Genomic DNA, 23,598 nt, shown 5'->3' with positions numbered 1-23,598 from the left:
GGCAACATGGAGTTGACAAATGGATGGTATGGATCATCTTATGGCAGCGTTTTTTTCTTCTGTCTTGCACACTCTCAAGAAATAAAAATCTGTTTGTGTGCGTGTGGAGGGGACGAGGGGGTGAAGGCACATTTTAAGAATTTCTCAAATGCCAAGTCGACAGCTCACGTTCCTTTGACTCCAGTCCTGCCAACGCTTGTGGCTGGGAAAAGCCCAGGTCAGAACTATGTGGAGCTGAGCAGAGTTGCCTAGCTCTCTTAGTCTACCCATAATCCGCAAAACAAGAACCAGGTCTGAATAACGTGTCTTATTTGGACCATCCAAACTCACATACAACATTGTGCAAGCATTTGAGTTCATCGGAACTCTTTTTCACATGGGAGGTTCAGAGATGGCCCAGTGGCCAAAGGTGTCCAGTGCTCCCCACCGTCTTTTACTGCTGACAGCTGTGTACAATGATCATGGGCATAGAGTTCGTCCCTTGCTTCCTAGGGCTAGAGGGCAAAATGACCATCTGTCCAAAAGAGTCTGTCCCCCCTTCTCCCCCTTGAGAACCAGCATGGTGTAATGGTTAAGAGCAGGTGGATTCTAATCTGGAGAACTGGGTTTGATTCCCCACTCCTCCACCTGAGTGGCAGAGGCTTATCTGGTGAACCAGATGTGTTTCTGCACTCCTACATTCCTGCTGAGTGACCCTGAGCTAGACACAATCCTTCGGAACTCTCTCAGCCCTGCCTACCTCACCAGGTGTCTGTTGTGGGGAAAGGAAGGACTTTTTAAGCCTCCTTGAATGTCCTTACAGGAGAGAAAGGTGGGGTAGAAATCCAAACACTACTACTACTACTACTACTACTACTACTACTACTACTACTACTTCTTCTTCTTCTTCTTCTTCTCCTTCTCTTCTTCTTCTTCTTCTCCTTCTCTTCTCCTTCTCTCCTTCTCTTTTTCTTCTTCTTCTCCTTCTGTTCTTCTTCTTCTTCTTCTTCTTCTCCTTCTTCTCCTTCTTCTCTTCTTCTCCTTCTCTTCTTCTTCTTCTTCTTCTTCTTCTTCTTCTTCTTCTTCTTCTTCTTCTTCTTCTTCTTCTTCTTCTTCTTCTTCTTCTTCTTCTTCTTCTTCTTCTTCTTCTTCTTCTTCTTCTTTGCACAGCCGAGGCTTGAACCCCCTTGCATATAATATAGATCCCTCTCTCCATTCAGTGAAACTTCCTTCTATCTTTATCAACTCATCCCAGCTTTTTCCTTCCTGCACATAAAGCAGTCTCATGGCCATCCACCCCATTTGACGTCATGGGGCGCACCAGCCCTGTTTGTCAGAGTCATAGCCGTCCCCCTTCTTTCTCAGGGGTGTGGCCCTAAACCCTTCGATCAGAGTTGGGGTTAGAGCCAGAGATGACAGACAGCCGTCCCAAAGCAATACTTGGTTGCTTGCAGAAACAGGAATGGCCCAAAGGGGCACAGTCTCAATGCCTGTTTCGAGGACACCCGCAAACTCTCCTGGCTGCTTCTGCATGTTCCCATGCCGGTCTGGATAGTTCTTCATTGGGTGCAGCAGAGCGCTGTGTGGTCCAGTTTCCAGAGGTGCCACTTCTTTTTCATTTCAGATTTCACCTGGGTGAAAGAGGGTACGGGTTAATATTTGACCAGGATCCCACAGTCTGTGCAAGGTTGCTTTGGCTTGGTGTGGCTCAGCTCAGCTGAAGGGGCTGGCTCGTGGCTTCCCAGCAGAGCACCTGCTTAACAACTAGAAGATCCCCTGGAATATGGTGTCCAGTTCTGGGCACCACGATTCAAGAAGGATATTGTCAAAATGAGGGGTCCAGAGGGGGCAACCAAAATGGTCAAAGGTCTGGAGCCCATGCTGGGGATGTTTAGTTTGGTGAAGAGAAGCCATGACAGCCATGTTTAGATATTTGAAGGGATGTCATGTTGTGAGGGAGTAAGCTTGTTTTCTGCTCCTCCAGAGACTAGGACCAGGGGTAATGGGTTCAAGGAAAAGGAAAAGAGATTCCACCCAAACATCAGGAAAAACTTCCAGACAGTAAGGGCTGTTCAATAGAGGAATTCACTGCCTCGGAGTGTGGCAGAGTCTCCTTCTTCGGAGGTTTTTAAACACAGGCTGGATGAACATATGTCGGGAGTGCTTTGATTGTGTGTTCCTACATTGTAAGGGGTTGGACTTGATGACCCTTGGGGTCTCTTCCAACTCTATGATTCTAAAGTGTCACCCTGAAGCCATGTCAGGGAAGGTGTGAGGAAGTACTCTGTTGGAGAACCTCTGCCTGGCTGGACCAGCTCTCTTTGGCTTTCTAAATGGAGTGCTTTTAATGGAGAAGGTGAGGGGTAGATACGGGTGCAGTACCTACCTCCTTGTTTGCAAAGCAGTAGAGTACAGCAACCAGGAACCCCTGTGAGACAGAAAAGATAGTATGACTCTGTAGGCACAGGCAGAAAAGGGAAGGAGCACAGGGCTGGATGGCTCCTTGACTCTGGGGCTTTCATTTAAGAGAACGAACAAGGCATGGTCTCACAGGAGGAGATGGTGGCTCAGTGGTAGAGCATCCGCCTGGCATGTGGAAGGTCCCTGGTTCAGTTCCCTGCATGACCAGTTAAAAAGGGCCAGGCAGTAGATGATGGGAGAGACCTCAGTCTGAGACCCTGAAGGCCAGCTGCCAGTCTGAGCAGGCAATACTGACGCTGATGGGCCAAAGGTCAGTGAAGGGCAGCTTAGTGTGTTCAGTAATGTCTCCTGCACAAGCCTTTCTTGCTTGACTGTGCTTGGCCAGTTTGCGTAGCTGATCCTTTCAGCTTACCAAACATCATAAGGGTCTGAAGGGACCATAAGAGCTATCTAGTCCAACCCCCCTGCCATGCAGGAACACACAATAGCGCTGCATCTTCTACGTCGGCACTCCTGTTGCCCTATTTCATTTGTGCCCCATTCATAGAGGTATATCCCTGGCTGACACGCACCTCTAACTTCTAAGAGGCAAATGTTCCCGACCGAAATCACTACAGCAGCTTGGGAAGGAGAAAAGTAGCTGTGACAGGAAGTGGGGGAATCAGAACCCAGAACCCTCTCTAACTCACCTGGAAGGAATTGAGGAATAACGTGAAGAACACTTTGATGTAGCGCAGGACGCCTGTGGTTTGTTCATCAGTGGCAAAAATGAAGACCACCTCGTGAATTCCAAAGAGGGGAATGAGGGTCAGAGTAGCTTTGGCGAGCCTGGGAGAGAAGAGAAGCCAGAATGTGAGACGAGTATCCGTTCGGATGCTGTGAACAACCCAGAGTCTGCTTGTGAAGGAGGTGAAGCTGATTACATATCTGGCTGCTCTCTGTCACAACCCACTGAGACCGGAGACGTCTGGGAGAAGGAACCATTTGCAGTGGTTGCCCTCTTAACACTTTTGACCAATGCAAATGGTTCCTTCTCCCACCCTGGACATCCCACAGGTATATGTACTCCACTTTCTTTACTACATCTGAAGATGCCAGCCACAGATGCAGGTGAAACATCAGGAGAAAATGCTACTGGGACACAGCCATACAACCCGGAAAACCCACAACACCCCAGTGATTCTGGCAGTGAAAGCCTTCGACACTACAAAGTGAAGGTTTCTCTCCCATTGACCAGGACTTTTGGGTACAGGAGAATCCTGACTAAGAATCCCTGTGGGCAGGCGATGGCAAACCACCTCTGAACGCTTCTTGCCCTGAAAACATTACAGGGTTGCCATGTGTCAGCTGTGATTTGACCACACTACCACCACCAAGTTTAAAAGACAGGGGGAAAAGCTTTGTTTAGCTGCCTGCCGTCAAAAACTGTGACAAGCCACATTCAGACAGTTTGCACCTGTCACGAACAAGCTCCATGTGGTTTGTGACGTCTGAATGCAGTCTTGGCAGGGAGGAGAGTCAAGTCTCGCCCGGAGCGTGACGTTTCTGCGGATGCTGCTGTCGGCAGGCGCACCTTTACACCCACGATCAAACTCACCGCAATTTATAGTCTGGGTAGCCCTTCTGACTGGCTCGCAGCTTGGCCAAGATCACCTTGAGGATCTGCGTGAAGATCAGCAGGTTGATCTAGGGGGGACGAGAGAGAGCAGAACACAACGCCTGGGTGTGATTAGAGGGGCAGATATTCCCCTGCAGGCAGGAAGTTCTAGACAGAATGCATTTGAGTAAAGATTGTTTGGAGTAAAGATCGTTTGAAACATCGGAGCTACTAGTTCCATCTTAGTTTCCAGTGTACGTTTTAGAAATCTGCAAACTGCTTGTGCTCCTCGAACAGTGTACAAAAGTTAAAATAGCATAACAGTAACGTAATCCCAAAGCACTAATTCCCATGTCTTTGCAAAACTATGCTCTTTTTACTGATCTGCAGGGGGTGGGGTAACGTGTCTTTTTTAATCTAATGAGGTGGGCTTGAGTCCCCAGAAGCTTATACTGAAATAATACTGTATTACTCTTTAAAGAGCTACAAGCCTGTTTATTTTTGCTGCAAGGGGTCCAGGGGGCCTTCAAGGGACACCTTGTGGTTTGGGCATCGAACCCAAATCAACAGGGCATCGAACCCAGATCTGTAGTTCACATATTTCATGTCAGAAAGCCAGCGTGGTTTAGAAGATAAAGTGTCAGCCTAAGACAACACTCCACTCAGTCATGGGTTCAGATCTTTGCTCAGCCATGAAATTCTCTGGTCACAGCCTCTCAGCCTAGCCTACCTCATAGGTTTGTTGTGAAGTTAAAGCAGAGGAAGGGAGAATTGCATATGCCACCTGAGCTCTTTGGAGGAAGGGAGGGATCAAAATGGGGTAGATGAAAAAGCACTGTGTGCTGTCACTGAAATGATCAAACTCGGAAAGGTAAACCCAGCTGCTTCCCTCTTTCCCGCCGTGAAAGGTTGATTGACAGATGACAGTTATTCCCTCAAGCTGTTGCTTAGCAACTTTGTAGAATCATCTTCAGACAGGCACCAGGATGGCTGTTTAACCGTCCCTGCTGCTGCCTCTGATCTTCCATCCAACAAGCAGAAACCGGGACGTGGGCTGGCCCTTTTTGTGACTCCATGCCAGCAGCCTATGCAGCCACTCATCACACCTGTCCCACCTGTTCCACCTTCTCTGTACCTCGAAATGCACACCCCCTATGCCCAGGGGCAGCCGCCTCCCCCTGGCCCCCCCAACCAGCCCTGGGTTGGCCAGGCCCCTCTCTATAGGATCGAGATGCAACCACGGGACCACGTGCTCTGTTCCCTGTTCAACACCCTGTTCCTGAACAGCTTCTGTTTCGGCTTCATCGCCCTCATTTATTCCTTCAAGTCTAGGGACTGCAAAGTCATCCGCGACCTCGAAGGGGCGAGTCGCTTTGGCAGGACGGCCAAGCTGTTCAACGTCGCGGCGGTCGTCATGGGAATCCTCTTCTTGATTGCCCTGGCGGTCCTGGGGGCCATGTTCTCGAAGGACGTCTTAAGAAAATGGAACACCTTAGAGAGGTCTGTTCAAGAACTGCACTCGATTCACCAACACAACTAAGCCCTGTGTCTGGGTTCACCTCAGTCAGCCTTCCATCCCCAGTGAACAGCAACTGCCCTCTCTTACTTGGCACCTTCTCTACAGAGAACAAGGCATTCACCAAGACAGTGGGCCCTACGCCCCTTTCTAGAAAAGCTGGCATTTCCCACTATCTTGCTCGCCAAGAGTGACAGGGGACTCGGCCAGTCATCTCACAAACAGTTGGAGACGTCAAAGCAGAAACGAAAATATCCCACTCCTCCAATCTGCAGTGTTAAGACGGGGAAGGGTCCTTGTTTTCCTGCTTATGTCATGCTAAAGTTCTATTTTAGGGGCCGTTCTGGGAATGTAAATTCTGGGGTGAATTGTGAGCCGGAAAAAAAACAAACGGTAAAAAAACCCTTGACGTGACCCATGTTTTCTTTAAGAAAGGAAAGACGGGCTTTGGATTTTCGCTCCAGGACTGTATCACAAGCATGAAAGTCATTGCTTAGGTTCGGAATCAGCTTGTGGTACGGTCTTTCCAAGACTGTGCCAGTCACACTGGAAGGGCCTCTCCCTTACATTGGACCGCTTTTTGCGTACAGCCTGCTCAGATTTCCTCATGCAATGAGGGAGGAGTGGTGCAGACACAGTGGGGACCTTCAAACTTGCCTGCACACCCACACACACCAACCCAGGTTCTGAATGGCACAATCTTGGAATTCAGCATCAACTCCTTTTTTCCCCCTGAACACCTGGATGGACTTAGGTGCACAACGCACCGCTTGACAAAGGATTGGCCAATTGGGGTGTTGTGGGTTTTCCAGGTTGTATGGCCATATCCCAGTAGCATTTTCTCCTGACGTTTCACCTGCATCTGTGGCTGGCATCTTCAGAGGATCTGATGGTAGTAAAGCAATTGGAGAATACATACCTGTGGAATGTCCAGGGTGGGAGAAGGAACCATTTGCATTGGTCAAAAAGGTTAAGGGTGCAATTTGCAAGGGTAATTTGCATGTGTTAAGTGGGATCCACCCGTTTTAGCATATGTATGTAACACTGAAGTTGCATAATCAATTAGCCAGGGTGCTTCTGCCTAGCAGTTGCCCGGCATTTTAATCCATTTAATTAAAATTAATTAAATTAAAATTCATCCAGTTCTCGGCAGGACGACTGCTGCCATTCTTAGCAGAAGTCCAAGATGGGGCAAAGCCAACTCGGTACCCTGCTGCCATTAAAAGGCATTGTACGCCCTGTTAACGCGAGACACTCACCACGGATGCCAGCAGAATAGGGATCCGAATAATCCACCAATAAGCCATGTTCTCATTCAGAGCCCAGCACCTACAACGCAAGGATATGCAAGATAGTTCAGCATTAGTCAAGCTGGCAGGAAAGCCTAACTGGAAATCATAGATCTGTTCAGGTTTACTTTGCCAAGATGTGTGCGGCATCTCCCGAGGGCAGAAGCACGAGAGAGCTAGGAAGAGGAGAGACATGGCGTGAAACCACGGTGTCATTTAGTTAACTGATCAAATGTGGGCTGCTACGCTGAGGTTTATGGCTGCACATTGACCCTGGCCAGTAGAGAATAAATGATCCACAGGCCAAAGCTTTCCTTCAGTCAGCCAGCACATCCTTTTTTACAAGACAGAAACCTCTCAAACTAGAATTTTTGAAATCTGAAACGACCCGAATCCTGGTATTGCACAATTAGCTTTTGTTATAATCAACCGTGGTTTCACGTGAGGTCTGAACCAAGCCCACTGGTGGTACATAAACCAAATTCAAACTTGGTTTTGCCGACCCTCAACTTCGTCAGCCCGGCATTCGAATGACTACACGTAACAGCATAATCCTATGCAAAATTACTTCAGTGGAAGCCCATTCAAATGGACAGGCTGAAGACTGCAGTACTTTTCCTTAAGATCGCACTTCAAGCGCCGTTCATGTAAACCACTCTTCCATGCAAAGGTTGCACTGAGCCACTCCCCCCCGCCAGCCCCCCCCCGCCACTTATTTATTAATTCGATGCATAGGTTGCGTTTCCCGAATAAGTCCAGCATGCAATCACTGTTCCAACACAGTTAAAATCAAGTTAAAACTGTACAAAAGTCTTCAGCGGGGCCATAAAATCTCAGTCGGGTCAGTCAGCGTGGGGAAAAAAAACAATCCATTAACTAAAAAGACTTCCCCACGGCACCATCTCCACTTACTCCGCGTTCTCCTTTAGGTACTTGGCAGCCATCCACGGGACCACAAAAGCCACGGGGGTCCCTACAAGACAGAAAATCCCCATCCAGTCAAAAACAAGCTAGTCCAGTCGCTGGACACCCAGGCAAAGGGGGATTCCATTTTTAATTTTCTGCAGTTTAAAAAAGAAAGCCATTGCTACTGTCAATCAGGCCAGATGTTTCTGCAGCCAGCGAACTCCCCAGAAGATAACCTGAAATGGGCAGGCGGCCGAGGACATACCGGTTTGGAGTGCAAACAACCATTATTCCCCCTTGTAGTTCTGGGAAGGATCAGGACATGGAAGGAAAGATAGAGAGAAAAATGGCTTTCTTCCCTCTCTTGTAACATTAGAACTCAGTGTGGAATTTTTACTTTGCGCAACAGGTGCTTGGATTTTGCAACTCACGGCTACCAGGCAGGAGTCATGGCTACAGGCTTACCTGGATTTAAAGTGAGCTGGGTCAGTGTACCAAGGATTAGTCTATTGCTGGCTTATTAGCCACAATGGCTGAATGGGACCTTTGGGCCAGAACGCTTGTGGCTGTGTGATACCAGGGTGATTCAACCAGCGAAAACTGTAGCCAGCTGGACTTCCTTGGGCAACTGATTGGCCGCTGCTGGAAACAGAATGGCAAACTGGGTAAATCTTGAGCCTAATCCAGGGAGGTTTATGGAAACTATATGATGCCTTATCGCACTGGATGTATTCTGCAACAGTACTATAGGGTTGCCATAATTCAGCTCCGACTTGATGGCACACACGCAGACTTTCATAAGAAAAGGGGTGCAGCAGTAAATATTAGTAATAGGACCACAACTACTGTTGCACTCTGGCTATAACTAATTTTTCAAATGCGTGTATCTATATACATGAGTTTATATCATTGTTCATATTTTTTATATTTCATTAGCTATAAATACAATCATTTCTTGTCAACACAATCCAACAGGTAAGTTGAAAAATTAATTATAGCCAGAGTGCAACAGTAGTTGTGGTCCTATTACACACGCAGACTTTGCCAAAATGCCTCTGCATGTAAAAACCTAACCTCTCAGGGAGAAGGGTAGAGCCCAGCCTTCTTGAATGGTGCTTTTCTCAGTGCAGGGAGCTTGGTCTGGTGCAGCAGGCAGTCTTTCAAATGGAGCCACCGTCTCTTGCAGCCTGGATCAATATTGTCTGACAAGAGATGTTCTGATTCGGGGCTGGCTATCAGAAAGCGTTAGGTCCCCATACACTAAATCCAACCCACCTCACCCAACAATAGTTTCCTCCTTACCCCAGCCGAGATACAGGTAGAGGGTGTAGTAATTCTTCTCTGAAAAGACAGCTCCAATCAGAAGCTTATACAGGTACACCGCCTCCACCAGAAACCAATAGTGATTGGCCAGAATGCAATACTGCATCACCACCTGAGCCACTCGGCAACCAATTGCAGCCTGGGGAGGAACAGATGGTGCATGTTAAATATGAAACCATCACAACTGATTCTTTGCAGCAACCACTGAGAAGGACTCTGCAGAGAAAGGTCCTAGCGAACCCCTTGCTGGGGTCAACGCAAATCCATTGTGACTTCACTGCTCTTATATATGGTGCTAAGTTTGTGGGTGGTATTCAGAGCAGCCAAGAAGAGGTAAATCTTCACACAGTGTCGACATTAACTTGAGGAACTCACAGCTGCAGGGTGCAACCATGACCGCTATCTTAGATAGCACAAAGGAGAAATGAGGAAAATATATATGGAAGAGCGATCTGTTAACGGTTATTAGCTGGCTGAGAAAATGGAGCCTCCCTATTCACAAGCAGTTCTTCTGAATACTGTGGGTGAAGGTATTTACAGCGTTCACGGTGACTGTGTGATGGAATGATAGCAACCGGAATAGAACCTTCCCTCAGTCTATCGTGCTAAGTTTTTGAAACAAGGCCAAGATGTCCTCCCACCCACCCCAGAACAGCCGAGGATATGACAACTCACCTCATTGCTCAGCAGGGCCGCCCAATCAGACTCCTGAAAGACCTTCTTTCCCCACATCTGCTCCAGTAACGAATCCTTCACGATCACTGAAACCGCCCGGAGCCCAAAGGAGGCAAAGAGATTCGCGTGGATGTAGTTCCGAGTGCAACGTAGCTTCCTGCAGGGTCCAGAAACGACACAAAATGCTCAAAAGTTGGAAAGGGTCTGTAAGCAGCTGGAGCCCTCCTGCTAAGGGCTGCTACGAGGACACAAGGGCCAAAGACTGTTCCCTGGGGCTATTTTAATTCTGACTATTTGCTGAGTTTGCACCCTCCTGTCACTCCACAGAACAATTGAGCTCCTCTGTCGGTTACCGGAGTCCCGACGTTGCTTTGTTGTGGATTTTGATCTGTTTGCGTGTGCTCCTTTGAAAAGCGGCTCACAAACCTAGCCCGAAACAAACTGTTCCAGCACGGCTGTGGGAAGGGAACTGCTGAGGTGGGGGGCCAGCACTGAGAAAGCCCTGCCATTAAATCTTCCAAAGTTTCTACTCTTTCAGAAAGTTTGCTGATCACTCAGAAGAGCTCCCCCCCCCCCCGGCCCTGTGCACAGGCAGTGCTCCCATGCTGCAGAGCATCACAGTGACCGTCATAAGCAAAAAATGCCAATATCTGCCCCATGGCTCTCTCACTGAGCAGGGTCAGAGAGCCAGTAGCAATACCTGAAAACAGTCAGAATGAGGAGAGCCAGGACCAACGCCAGCAGCGACAGGGAGTAGCCCACTGTGTAGAGGACCTTGAAGCTCACCATCAATCGGTGGGCCCCTACCTGCACCAAAGCAAAAGAGGGCCACTTAGATAAGCTGCAGCCGTCGCCTTCCCACCCGACCCCCAGTAGCCCACCAACTAGGTGTAATGCCCATTCAGAATCCCTTTTAGATGGCAAATGGAAGATTAATCATTTGGCTTTCAGGATGATTTTTAAAAATATAGTTTTAGGTGGGCAGCCATGTTTGTTGGGCACTAGTAGAACTAGATTTGCATAGAGATCAACAGGTTTTCCAGGAGTCAACGTTTTTGGGAGTCAAAGCGCCCTTCATCAGATACCTGACACTTTTTGATTCAGGGAAGCTTTTTCAGCTATCTGTCTCCTTCCCACCCTATCGCCAGTAGCCCACCAACCTGATATGGCACCTATTCAGAACTCCTTTTAGATGGAAAATGGAAAATTAATCCTTTACTAAAAGCTTTGGCTTCCAAGCGGACTTGGGGGTGGAGGATAGTTTCAGGTGGGTAGCCATGTTCAGTGGCAGAAGCAGAGATAGATTCACGTGCTGGACCAGAGCACAAGGTTTCCAGATCACGATCAGATATTTTGATGCTGGTAAGTTTTGTCAGATATCTGACCAAGGGAGCTTTGAGTCTGGAAAGCTTCAAGAAGGCAGCAAGCGCAGAATGTGATATATTTTGTATTTTTGCTTATGCCTTGGCCTAGTTACATAGGTGTCAAACTCAGGTCCTCCAGAGGTTCATGGACTACAATTCCCAGCAGCCACTGGTAGCATGGCCAGTTGGCCCTTCTGGCATGGGCTGATGGGAATCGTAGTCCAAGAAGCTCTGGAGGGCCTGAGTTTGACACCTATGGTAGGTTCTCCAATTGTTCCTCATTGTAGGTCCACTACACCTTTCCATTTGACATTATATGCTTTGTATTATGGCTGTTGCGAGGCTGAAACAGAGGAAAGGAGAACGATATGAGCCCTGTTGGGTTCCCATTGGGGAGAAAAGCTGAGCATAAAGAAAGTAAATTAACGAAGCAAACATCCAACCCTCCCAGGTCCATCCCTCTTCCCCATCTCACCTCTTCATTGGCAGCTTCTGTCTCCTCCTGGCACTGAGAGTGATCCCTCCAGGTTTCCGTCCCATTCAGCTGCACCCAATGCCCGTCGGCCCCGCACTTGCGGCTCACCTGCCCGTGTTTAACTGCAAGCACAGAAGGGTGCAGAATGCCAGGTTAAAGCACGTAGGAGGAATTATTTTGAATCAGAATTGGGGCTCGCAGGGAGGCAGCATCCGTTTGGGGGTTTCAGATGGCTCTCCCTGGTGGGGGGCCAAATGGATAAAAGCAGCTCACTATATGGTATGTGTTGGGGGGGGTGGTCACCCTTGTGAGAATTTCCATCCTAAAGCTACGTGTGCCTTACAGCAGCTGATGGGGACTTTTCATGTAATGCAGGAATAAGCTTGTGGCTGTTTTACATCCTGAAGCCACCAGGTGGTGCTGCTGCCACACAATGGTGACATCTTGTCCTATGCGTGGAAAACCCTTCGCTACACCCCACCCCACCCATGCAAGGAACTGCCCTGTGTCCACTTCTTTAGCCGTATATTCAGTAATATAGCCTTCTGCTCTCCTGCAGAAGGACCCAGGTTTGATTTCTACCACCTCTAGGTAAAAGGTCTCAAGTACAAAATCTGCTAGCAGCCCAAGACGCCCACGGTCATTACTGGCCTAAAGGTAGCCTCAGGGTGGAGTGGGAATTTGAACTCTGGCTTTCTCAGTCTTAGTGCCGCCCCCCCATGCTATTTTCATTAGGGTGAACTCAGGATCAGGCACCAATCGAGTCCCTCTGCAAGATACATTTGGTGTACTCTGCCTTTCTGCAGTCACCTGCAAGCCAAGCTAGGTTTAGCCTTGCAGACATGGAATTTCAGCACCGACAGGAAGTCTACCCAGAGATTTCATATTTTTCTTAATTCAGGCAGACTTACACCTGTCTCAGGATTTCCACGACTCTCGCAAGATCCGATTTCCACTCGGGAAAATTGTGAGCCTAGAACTGAACCGGCAAGAGCAGAGAGAGGCCAGGCCCCTGGAGAGTTTACATGCTCGCACATAGGCCCTTTCAAGGGGGAACTGAGGCAAAGCTGCTTTGAGCCCCCACAATGCATTGCTCTCTGAGCCAATTCAGACACAGTCGTACCTTTTTCAAACCAAGGCAAGTAGAAGGGGCAAGTGACATTGACAACGGTGCCTGGACTCCCATCCGGCCAGCAGGCGTACATGTCAAAAGTCCGGTTGCAGAACAGCCCTGCAAGAGACAGAAGCCAGACCGGGATTGGCCAGGTGGTGCGCATTTAATTACGGGACTGAAATAAGCAGCCCGTCACTCCGAAAGGCAAAACCGATTGGATCCCCGTCATCCTCAGCGTCCGGTAGCAAAGCTATGAGCGCAGAGTGGCAGCTTGACAGCTGAGTGGGGAACGGAACAGCCCATGGCTAGAATCTTATCCCAGCCACAAACTTACCAACTCTTCACTTCTGAAATACCAGCAAGCGAGAAGCAGAGCCACTGCCTTGCTCTGCAGAGTCTTTCTCGGTGGTCTCCTACATAAGTGCCGACCCTGCTTAGCTTCTAAGCTCTGATTGGGCAATACCTAGCTGCTTTCTACTCTGCTCCCTGTTTTACTTTCTATGAATTTAATGGGATCTATCCAGAGGTGGGATCCAGCAGGTTCTTACAGGTACCTGAGAGTAGGTTACTAATTATTTGTGTGTGCCGAGAGGGGGTTACTAATTGGTGATTTTGCCACGTGATTTTTGCCTTAGATACGCCCCTCCTCTCAGCAGTAGCGCGCAGAACTTGAAGCAGTCTAGCAGGAGGTGCACCGGCGTGCGTGGCAGCCCTGCGCGCTCGTGCAATTCGCTTTCCGCGCCTAAGGACGAGCGCCACATGAGAAAGGCTGCGTCCTTGCCACAGCCCCGCACAGGAATGCCACGCCCCCGGAATGCCCGGCCACGCCCCCGTCATCCCCCGCCCAGCCCCATTGGCGCTACGCCACAGTTTGAATCCCACCACCATGGGAACCTGTTTCTAAAATTTTTGGATCCCACCACTGGATCTATCCATGGAGTCTCTAAAGGGCTGCTGCAGCCAATTGCGACCAGGTGGTCACACTCCCAACTGCGAAGTCTCTACAGAGTTGCTGTAGCTGTTTGCGACCACGAGGTGGCGATCACGTTCCTGCCTGTTTGTGTGTATGGAAAGTACAGTCAAATTGTAGATGATTTATGAGGCCCCAGCCAGGGGCTTTCAAGGCAAATGAGAAGCAGAAGTGGTTTGCTGTGGCCTTCCTCTGCAGAGCCTTCCTTAGAGGTCTCACATCCAAGGATTGACCTTGCTTCATTCTGAAATCTGGCAAGGTTTGGTTGTCTTGTGCTGCCTCACCTCCTTAAAGCTGGTCTTAGAATCATAGAGTTGGAAGAGACCACAAGGGCCATCAAGTCCAACCCCCTGTCGTGCAGGAACACACAATCAAGGCACTCCCAACATATGGTCTTTCCACTGTAAGGAAACAGAACGGAGGATCTCTTACCGGAAGGATAAGGGTCATTTGCCATCTTCTTCAAGCATTCAGCCTTGTACCTCATCCATTCTTCAAACGTCTTCTCCAAAACTTTGGCACTGCAGCTCTGTGGAAGGCACAGCCCCGTTAGATCTTGGGAGAAAACCTCCTCTGTATGACTTCTGGCTGTTACTGGGGACAGGGGTTTCCAGGCTTAGACACAACACTGGAAGCTACACCCCAGTGATGATGGGATGTGGAATGGCCAAGAGGAGAATGCCAGCCATGAAGCCAGTAACTTCAAGAGTGGAACACGTGAAAACGTCTTCTAAAAAGATCCGCCTCCAATGCATGGGTAATTGATTAGTCCAGGTCAAAAGGAAGGTACCTGTTCCTAGTTATAGACCCACAGTTTCAAAACCCTGCTGGGCAGAAGCTGATGTTGGAAATTCCTCCAGCTAAAGCTAGAAGGCTGGATCTGTCCCCTTCCCCAAGACCCAGGTCTCAAATCTATCAAGAGATCAACGTCAGGCTAGGTCATTGTCAGTTCAGTTGCAGTACAGACCCACACCATCCTATTGACACCACAAGCAATTAAAAGTAGCACTTGTTCAGACATCTGGGACAGGGGTGCATTTCCTGCAAAGGACAGGGCATGTCTGTCACGGGGGTGAAAACATATGACCCCATGGGTGGTGAAACCCTTGTTTAAGATTACAGTTGATCAGCACCGTTGCTGGAGCGGACTGAGGAGTTAAATTGCACTTTGTTTTAATTTCTGTCCCTCCCAGCTGGGTCAAGAATTGCATCCAGAGAATGGACAGCAAGGGAAGCTTCTGGCCCAGCTGGCTGTAATTGGTAATACAACCTACAGCAGATTGGATCAGACAATTAATCTCAGCACCAAGCAGCAGGTACGCCATGCCCATTTGAGACATCTGTCCCCTCATCCTGCTTAGGGGTGGCACCAGGTAATGCCCGCACCCATCACACGAACATAGAATCATAGAGTTGGAAGAGACCCCAAGGGCCATCCAGTCCAACCCCCTGCCATGCAGGAACACATAATCAAAGCACTCCTGACAGATGGCCATTTCTTTAAAAACCTCTCTTTAAAAACCTCCAATGAAGGAGAGTTCACCACACTCCAAGGTAGTACATTCCACTGGCGAAAAGCCCTTACTGTCAGGACATTTTTCCTGATGTTTAGGTGGAATCTCTTTTCCTTCACCTGGAACCCATCGCTCCTGGTCCTAATCTCTGGAGCAGCGGAAAACAAGCTTGCTCCCTCACATGGGTGAGGCAATTCTATTTCTAGGCTGTGGAAGATCTCTGCCAAAGACTGTATCACAGTCTTGTTAAAAGGGGGGGGATCAGCTCTACCTGCAATATTCTTACCTCCATGGAAATCAGGCTGACCCAGAGAAGATGAACAAGTCTTGTTGTGGAGTGGGAGAGAAACACATCCCTCATGGTCAACTGAGGGCCTTGACACGTGGCTCATAGGACCAAAACGGTGATGTCCCAAGACCCCTGAGCAGGAAGAAGAGAAGAAGAAGGGTTGGGTTTATATCCCCCCTTTCTCTCCTGTAGGGAGACTCAAAGGGGCTTACAATCTCCTTTCCCTTCCCCCCTCACAACAAACACCCTGTGAGGTAGGTGGGGCTGAGAGAACTCTGAAGAACTATGACTAGCCCGAGGTCACCCAGCTGGCATGTGTACGAGAGCACAGGCTAATCTGGTTCCCCAGACAAGCCTCCACAGCTCAAGTGGCAGAGCGGGGAATCAAACCCGGTTCTCCAGATTAGAGTGCATCTGCTCTTGACCACTACACCAGGCTGGCGAAGGCTGTTTCTAGGTTGCCTTCAGTGGAGCTTCAAAGCAAGACATAAACCTTTATCATTCATTCCCCTGTAGAGCCTTGTACACAGGGTAGCCAGGATGGATGGACTGTTGTGGTTTCAAGGGCCTGCTTTCCCTGTTACTGATCAGACTATGATCCTGTTTTACAGGATGTTAGTGATCCAGCTAGATGTGGAAAAGATACCCACAGTAATGATCTTGCGCAGCATAACTGTGGGTTAGCCATGAAGCACTATGCAGGGGGACAGGGCCATCCTTGGGCGCTTGAAGAGGCGGGGTAAATTCATGGCCTTCTTTGGAGCCTTCTCAGACAACAGCACCATTAAAATATTAAGGAGGCCAAGCACCTTTTGCCATTTCAGACCCCTACACTTGAGAACGCTGGAATGGGAGAATTCCTCCCCTGTTTCACTCATTACATATACGATTCCCCCCATTTCCATTTGATACAGGTTCCCATTTTTACCCGTCCAGAGCCACCTCTTTATTATGCATGGTGTTTTCAGCAGTTTCTGGACGGCCTCTCTTTTCATATTCCAGAAAAAAAAACCCTTTTCCTGCTGGTGCCGGAGGTCAGCGCTGTGTGTCCACTGCCTCTGATTCTATTCTGAGCTCCTCCTGTCGCTTCCAAATGCCCCAGTTCCTTTAACAATACCAGATTTCATGAAGATATGGGAGGTCTCTTGAGAAAGGACATGAATAACTACATAGAAAATGGACAGTCGCAGGGAGCTGAATTTTCTGCCAAATACTACTTTCCATTTGTATAGTCCAGCCATACATATAGGCCTGTATTTTCACTTAAGAAGAAGAAGAGTTTGGATCTATATCCCCCCTTTCTCTCCTGTAAGGAGACTCAATCTCCTTTCCTTTCCCCCCCTCCCACAACAAACACCCTGTGAGGTGGGTGGGGCTGAGAGAGCTCCGAAGAACTGTGACTAGCCCAAGGTCACCCAGCTGGCATGTGTTGGAGTGCACGAGCTAATCTGGTTCACCAGATAAGCTTCCACAGCTTCCACAGCTCCAGTGGCAGAGCGGGGAATCAAACCCATTTCCCAGATTAGAGTGTACCTGTTCTTAACCACTACACCACACTGGCTCTCTTAAGCTGTTCTCTTTGCCTATTCACACAACGAACAGAGAAAGATGGAGCATGGAGAAGCATGTGGCTACTGAACCTTCTCCGTCTGGCAACTGAAGGAAGAAGGCACCAGATAAGCTACTTAGAACTATGGTGTGTGTGTTTCTGCAGACAGGAAAGTTCCACTGGCTTAATTGAGATGAACAAGTTGTTCTCTCATGCTGTGCCCCAAGGGAGCATTTATGCAGCTGGCAACATCTGAGAGGCTCCAAACGGCAAAGTCACCAGATATCTGACAAAAATGAGGACTGAACCATCTTAAATAGAAGTTGGCAGCAATTTGAGACTGACAGATGTGAACACGCACAGCCTTGTGAAAGCTCACGGGGCAATAAAATAACCACCTCCCAAATCCCCCGATCCAGATCCTATCTAGCATTTATGGATGAAGAGGGGTAGAAGAAGAAGAAGAAGAGTTGGATTTATATGCCCCCTTTCTCTCCAGTAAGGTGACTCAAAGGGGCTTACAAACCTCTTTCCCTCCCTCCCTCTTCCACAACAAACACCCTGTGAGGTGTGTGGGGCTGAGAGAGCTCCAAGGAACTGTGAAAATCCCAACGTCACCCAGCTGGCATGTGTTGAAGGGCACAAGCTAATCTGGTTCTCCAGATCAGCCTCCACAGTGTCAGAACAGGGAATCAAACCCAGTTCTCCAGATCAGAGTGCACCTGCTCTTAACCACTACACCTGCTGACTCTCTGCCAAGCAGGGACTGGCAAAACATAGTGCTGACCCATATCGGCTGCACGTTGGCCTGGCGGGAGGAGGTTTAATTGGATCAAATTTTGAACAAATTAAAACAGCTGAAATAAAAATGGCACCCAATTTTGGACTCCTGGAAACATCCCAGGTGCACAGTTTGAGAGACATTGCCAGGGACCAATCTGGACACTGGAGACGTTTAACAAGACCTCACCCACCTTCCAAATGGGCTCCTCTCAAAACAGTAGATCTTTCCAATGTCAACATTATGGGTGGCGGGGAAACACCCTTATTTTCCTCCATTCCTCCAAAAGAAATGGTAATTTTTATTCCCAATATATGGTGTAGAGCCAATTAGAAGAGGAGGAGTTTGGATTTATATCCCTCCCTTCTGTTCCTGTAAGGAGACTCAAAGAGGCTAAAAAACTTCTTTCCCTTCTCCCCACAACAGATAGTTAGAAGCGTGAGTTAGAAGGGGTCAAGAGAGCTCTGAGAGAACTGCGACTGGCCCTAGGGCACCCAACAGGAATGTAAAAGTGGGGAAGCAGATCCAGTTCACTGGATAAGAGTCTGCCACTCAAGTGGAGGAATCAAACCCACCACTCTTAACCACTACGCCACACTGACTCCCTAGACCAGTGATGGCGAACCTATGGCATGGGTGCCAGAGGTGGCACTCGGAGCCCTCTCTGTGGGCACGCGCACACAGAGTTCATCATGTGCGGGGTGAAAAATTCCCCCCCCACACACACACACACATATCTAGGCTGGCCTGGGCCACTGAGCACAATGTGCGCGCACTGCAGTGATCAGGGAGGACTTGGCTGGTGAGCCTGGTGCCTATGCTCCAAGTGGCTGCTGCCCAAGGGGGGCGGGCGCAGAGGAGGCAGAGATGCTAGAGAGGCACAGAGCGGTGCGCACGAGACTTGCTGAAGGCTTGAGCAGACTGCCCCTGCTCGAGCGGGTGGGGTAGAGGAAGAGGGAGCCAACCGGTTCTAAAATAAAACCTCAGCATTCAGGTTAAATTGCCAGGTTGGTACTTTGCAATAAATAAGTGGGGTTTGGGTTGCAATTTGGGCACTCGGTCTCAAAAAGGTTCGCCATCACTGCCCTAGACGCTCTTGTCAGAGGTACCGTGTTGGGAGGGAGGGGATATCCCTCTCACCCCCGTGTTTGGACCATGTGTGGTTAGTTCTTCTGTGCACCTTTGCCTCTTGCAGTGCGACTTGGGAGCCAACTTGGATGCTCTAAGGATCTGGTCAATGAAGCTTCATCCTTATAGATGGCTCATATGCCCCCTTCCAACCCTATGATTCTATTATTCATTCCTATGAAGGTAGCATCCGCTTCTCCGCACAAAGCAATCCTCAGATCCAGCACCACAAAAGCAGTATTTTCAGTGTTGTTGTTTTTCAATCTTTGAATGCGGCGTTTTTCAACATTTGTCTGCTCGTTCAGCAAGGAACTCCCAACCGCGTAAGCCATCTAGTCTGAAAGAAAAGGACAGGCTGACAGCACACAGTCTCCCCTTCTGATCAAACCACGCAGAAATACGGTTTCGCAAGGATTTATTTTAAGGGTCCCATAATAGAACCAGAGGGGGCTCTTGTCTCTCTGAACTCTCTCAGCCCCACCTGCCTCACCAGGTGTCTGTTGTGGGGAGAGGAAGGGAAAGGAGCTTGTCAGCCACCTCGAGTCTCCTTGCAGGAGAGAAAGGTGGGGTATAAATCCAAACTCCTCCTCCTCCTCCTCCTCCTCCTCCTCCTCCTCCTCCTCCACCTCCTCCTCCTCCTCCACCTCCTCCTCGTCCACCTCCTCCTCCTCCACCTCCTCCTCCTCCTCCTCCTCCTCCTCCTCCTCCTCCACCACCACCTCCTCCTCCACCCCCTCCCCCCCCTCCCCCACCTCCACCTCCCCCCCCCCCCCCTCCTCCCCCTCCCCCCCCCCCACCCCCTCCTCCACCCCCTCCACCTCCTCCCCCTCCACCTCCTCCCCCTCCTCCTCCACCTCCACCACCTCCTCCACCACCTCCTCCACCTCCACCTCCTCCACCTCCTCCTCCTCCTCCTCCTCCACCTCCACCCCCTCCACCACCTCCTCCCCCACCTCCACCTCCTCCTCCTCCTCCTCCTCCTCCCCCTCCACCTCCTCCTCCTCCTCCACCTCCTCCTCCTCCACCCCCTCCTCCACCTCCTCCTCCTCCTCCTCCTCCTCCTCCTCCTCCTCCTCCTCCACCTCCTCCTCCTCCACCTCCTCCTCCTCCACCTCCTCCTCCTCCACCTCCTCCTCCTCCACCTCCTCCTCCTCCACCTCCTCCTCCTCCTCCCCCACCTCCCCCTCCTCCACCTCCTCCTCCTCCTCCTCCTCCACCTCCTCCTCCTCCACCTCCTCCTCCTCCACCTCCTCCTCCTCCTCCTCCTCCTCCTCCTCCCCCTCCCCCTCCTCCTCCTCCTCCTCCTCCTCCTCCTCCTCCTCCTCCTCCTCCTCCTCCTCCTCCTCTTCTTCTTCTTCTTCTTCTTCTTCTTCTTGTGTGAAACACCAATTGTGGCTTAAGCTATCCCGGAATATTCACTTCCTCAGCTGCATGAAGCGTGTCCTCAGAGGGCAAAAGACATATCTATACCGTGTCCCATGTGGGCGTCCAGACGCGCGAGTAAAGAGAGATGTCAAAACAACGAAATTGCCCGAGGTGTTTCTCCAAAATTCTAAGACGTGCAGATTCGCAACCGCAGCAACGATTGGTGCCAGCTTCACCAGACTAATGGCCATAGTGTGAAAGGATCCCTGCTGTTTCCCTACTAGTCTAATGCATTTTAATGCAGCAGTTTTTACACTGCAGCCGCAAAATCCCTTCCAGCACATCCACTGGGCTTGATTTGTAAGCCAAGAGGTGCCAGGGTTTTTCAGGCCTATGTAGACCTCCTCCCACCGCCCCCCAATCCACCCAGGCAGCCCTCTTCCCAAACCCCAGTTGTGCGGGGGGGGGGGGGCACCTGCAGTGGCAGGTGGGAAGTCCTTTGCATATGCTCAGATGCACCCTCTCTTTAACCTTCCTTTATTCCAGGGCTGACCTTTGGCTCGTCCTGGCTTAAGTTAACCCTTACAACACGCCCTCCCTGCTCATCTCTAAGCTGCCACGCAAAGTGGACTGTGCCTTCCATGGTGCAAAGGAAACCAGAGAGGCGCAGAGAGCTCACAGACCTTAGGTGCGGAGGTTGGAACTGAGCTCATGGATCTGAACCGCCGAGCCACCACACACGCGCCTGCGTGTGGGATCTCACTCCAGGGACCCCAGAAGGGTAGGGAAGTTCCTTTTGGAACTGTAGGCTGACATTGCTGGGCTGGGTGTTTGGGCGCTGTTGGAGCTCGGATTCCCCCAGCATCTGAGAAAGCAGATGGGGTGGATGGTAACTCTTCCTCCTGCACGCACTATCTCCCTGAGCTCAGTAAAGAAAGGCACACATCCCAAGGTACAATTCTGGACACCCCCAAAATTTTCTAAATCCCCAAAAGGAACATAGCTTTCTTGGCTCCGGGAAGGTCAGAGAGGCACTTTGCATCAGCTCAGAAGCTGGAACCTCCCAAGACCAGATCCATTCCAGGGCTAATCCTGGGGCCAAAATTAACTCCGGAGTTCTCTCTCCTTTCAACACTGCCCTCCTGGGAGCAGCAGCTCTTCCGCTAGATACCTTCCCCCACCAGATTCTCACACACGAGCTAGCCTGGTGTCCTGGTTGGGACGTCCAGAAAGATCCCTGCCTTAGAGATCTACCTCGCAGGGTTGTTGTGAAGGGAGGAAGTGATTGATGCCCACACCACCCTGAGCTGCATAAGGAAAGAGACACACACACACACACCCCGGACATGTACAAAGGCAGCCTCTTCTTTCAGCTCTTGCGCGCTCTCCCGTGGGAAGCGCACCTTACCTTCTCTCTCGCGCTTCCCGGGCAGATCCGAGACCCCTGGCCCACTCTTGCCGGGGAGATCCCGCCTCCCGCAGTGGCCGGAGCCTCCGGTCTGGGCGCGCCCCCTCCGGGCGCCTGGCCCCCAGCGCAAAGGACACTGTCCGCCCTAGGGCTGCGAGCGCGGCAGAGCGCACAGAGCGGTGTGGACCGCTGGCACCGCCCACCCTGCTTGCCCCGCCCACTGGCAAAAAATCTTAAAGGAGGGGCGTGTGTACTCGCGCGGGGGGGCGTGGCTTGCAATCTTATGAATGGAGCCCTCGTGGCGCCGGAAAGACTAACCATGCCAGAGATTTTCCCATTTGGGGGCATAGAATATTCCTCCTCCTGCTGCTGCTGCTGCTGCTGCTGCTGCTGCTGCTGCTGCTGCTGGCATTTATGCAACCAAAGAACCCTGTATTCTTTCCAGAGTTTTGTCTTGAAGTCCCAACGCACCAGCTTCAGGTTTCATTTGTACGAGTGAGTTGGAGGCTGAAATCAGTGAAAAGAGCTGACACCCCCAAGCACCATTAGGGACTCTTGAAGCTGTGACCTGGGACTGGTTCCTCACTATGGTATACCTCCTTCCCGTCCCCCCTCCGCCGGGCCTGATTCTTTCGTGCTGCTGTCCAAGGTCCTGGCCATAACCACACCAGCGAGGTCGTACCTCTAGGTGCCCCTCTTCCTGTCACATGATTCTGACGTCAGCCAGGTGCCTGCAGCTCAGACACATGCACATGACCCACCTGAAACTGTCCTATACTAAATCAGCCCATCCGCCCAGCACAGTCTGTATTTTCAGTCTGGCAGCATCTCCCTGGGGTCTTGGTCAGCGGGTCTTTCGTATCACCTACAGCTTGATCCTTTTAGCTGGAGATGCTGGGGATTGAACCTGGGGCCTGCTGTATGCAAAGCAGAGAATCTTCTGTTGACTCCTCTCCTCCGTGAGCCACCGGCATAAAAAGACTGAAGATCACTGTTCTGTGGTGTATCCCAAAACAGGAGAGGAGTGCTTTTCTCATATACTTAGGAGTTTTGCATAGCAGCATTGCAGGTTGTACCTGCAGGTCTTTGAACTTCACAATTCCCCCCCGCCCCCTTTTGCATCTACACGTGTCTCAGTATCTGTTGAATGAGAAATCACCCTGCATTGGAACCCACAAAATCTCATGTTACCACAAAGCCATTCGTCTTTCACATGCCACAAGGCTCCGTGTGTTTTTCCTGTGGCAATGTACTAACGCTATCACTTCCTTCTGGAATTGGCTAGTTGCTGGTCGCATCCCAATCGACGTGGAATGTCTCTGTTTAAAACCTCGAAGACGCACAGAGGTGCCCAGAGGGAATGGGATTGAGGAGAATATGTGTGTCCGTAGCAGCAATCTGGAACAGACAGACAAATAGCAGGGAGAAAGAGGCGTGAGTTGGCTGCAAAGTGCCACCTTGTGAGTTGCAAGGGCCATCTCCCCCGATGACCTGGTGTGGGGTAGGCCATTGACTGCCTTGCCACAGCGCTGGCTGATAAACGTCGCAATAGACACCATCAAGCCCCCAGCGCTCTCTCATCCAAAAGGAATCCGGTTTGCTGATGTATTCTGACTGCTTGGGGAAATGGGGAGCACGTTGCTTTGAAAAGTGCACAGGTCAGCAGAAGCACAGAGAAGCAGCTGTGATTGGTGCCTCACAGGGGAACCATCCATTTCAAGCTCAAGATAACTTTGCCTCTGAAGGAATTTCTTGAGGAAGTGGCCGAGCCAACTTAACTCCTTTAATGATGGTGGGAGTTGCCGTCAAGTCACACTCGGCTGACATTTGGAGGTGGTTTGCCATTGCCTGCCTCCATGTTGGCTGAGAGAGCTCTGAGCAAACTGTGAGTGGCCCAAGGTCACCTAGCAGGCTTCATGTGCAGGAGTGGGGAAT

The 23,598-nt window shown here is 50.3% G+C and overlaps 1 protein-coding gene across 2 annotated transcripts; it reads right to left on the bottom strand.

Annotated features, from left to right (window-relative positions):
* Positions 1 to 1,084: 1,084 nt before the first annotated feature.
* Positions 1,085 to 21,792, bottom strand: LOC125431912 (glucagon receptor-like). 2 transcript variants are annotated; one of them, XM_048495105.1, is made up of 15 exons: positions 21,664 to 21,792; positions 18,943 to 19,227; positions 15,430 to 15,564; positions 14,062 to 14,158; positions 12,669 to 12,776; positions 11,546 to 11,667; positions 10,407 to 10,513; positions 9,707 to 9,863; positions 9,011 to 9,170; positions 7,715 to 7,775; positions 6,773 to 6,842; positions 3,998 to 4,086; positions 3,090 to 3,228; positions 2,366 to 2,407; positions 1,085 to 1,610 (listed from the first exon to the last, which is right to left on the bottom strand). In XM_048495105.1, exons 3-15 carry the CDS (start codon positions 15,502 to 15,504, stop codon positions 1,539 to 1,541), a joined length of 1,299 nt encoding a protein of 432 aa, XP_048351062.1. In that variant the 5' UTR covers positions 15,505 to 15,564; positions 18,943 to 19,227; positions 21,664 to 21,792; the 3' UTR covers positions 1,085 to 1,538. The 2 variants fall into 2 exon arrangements, with proteins under 2 accessions (XP_048351062.1, XP_048351060.1); XM_048495103.1 differs by lacking the exon at positions 18,943 to 19,227.
* Positions 21,793 to 23,598: the final 1,806 nt, after the last annotated feature.

Source organism: Sphaerodactylus townsendi, linkage group LG04 (genome assembly GCF_021028975.2).
Source record: "Sphaerodactylus townsendi isolate TG3544 linkage group LG04, MPM_Stown_v2.3, whole genome shotgun sequence".
NCBI lineage: Eukaryota > Metazoa > Chordata > Lepidosauria > Squamata > Sphaerodactylidae > Sphaerodactylus > Sphaerodactylus townsendi.
Note: the sequence above shows the minus strand (reverse complement) of the source record. Positions and strands in the feature narration are given on the sequence as shown.

Coding starts and splice junctions, on each gene's coding strand:
- LOC125431912 (XM_048495105.1), bottom strand. CDS start 15,504: ATGAGGGATGTGTTTCTCTCCCACTCCACAACAAGACTTGTTCATCTT. Junction 10,514..11,545: donor CAGAAGCTGCCAATGAAGAG/GTGAGATGGGGA, acceptor GCTTTGGTGCAG/GTAGGGGCCCACCGATTGAT. Junction 4,087..6,772: donor CTATTCTGCTGGCATCCGTG/GTGAGTGTCTCG, acceptor CGTCCCCCCTAG/ATCAACCTGCTGATCTTCAC.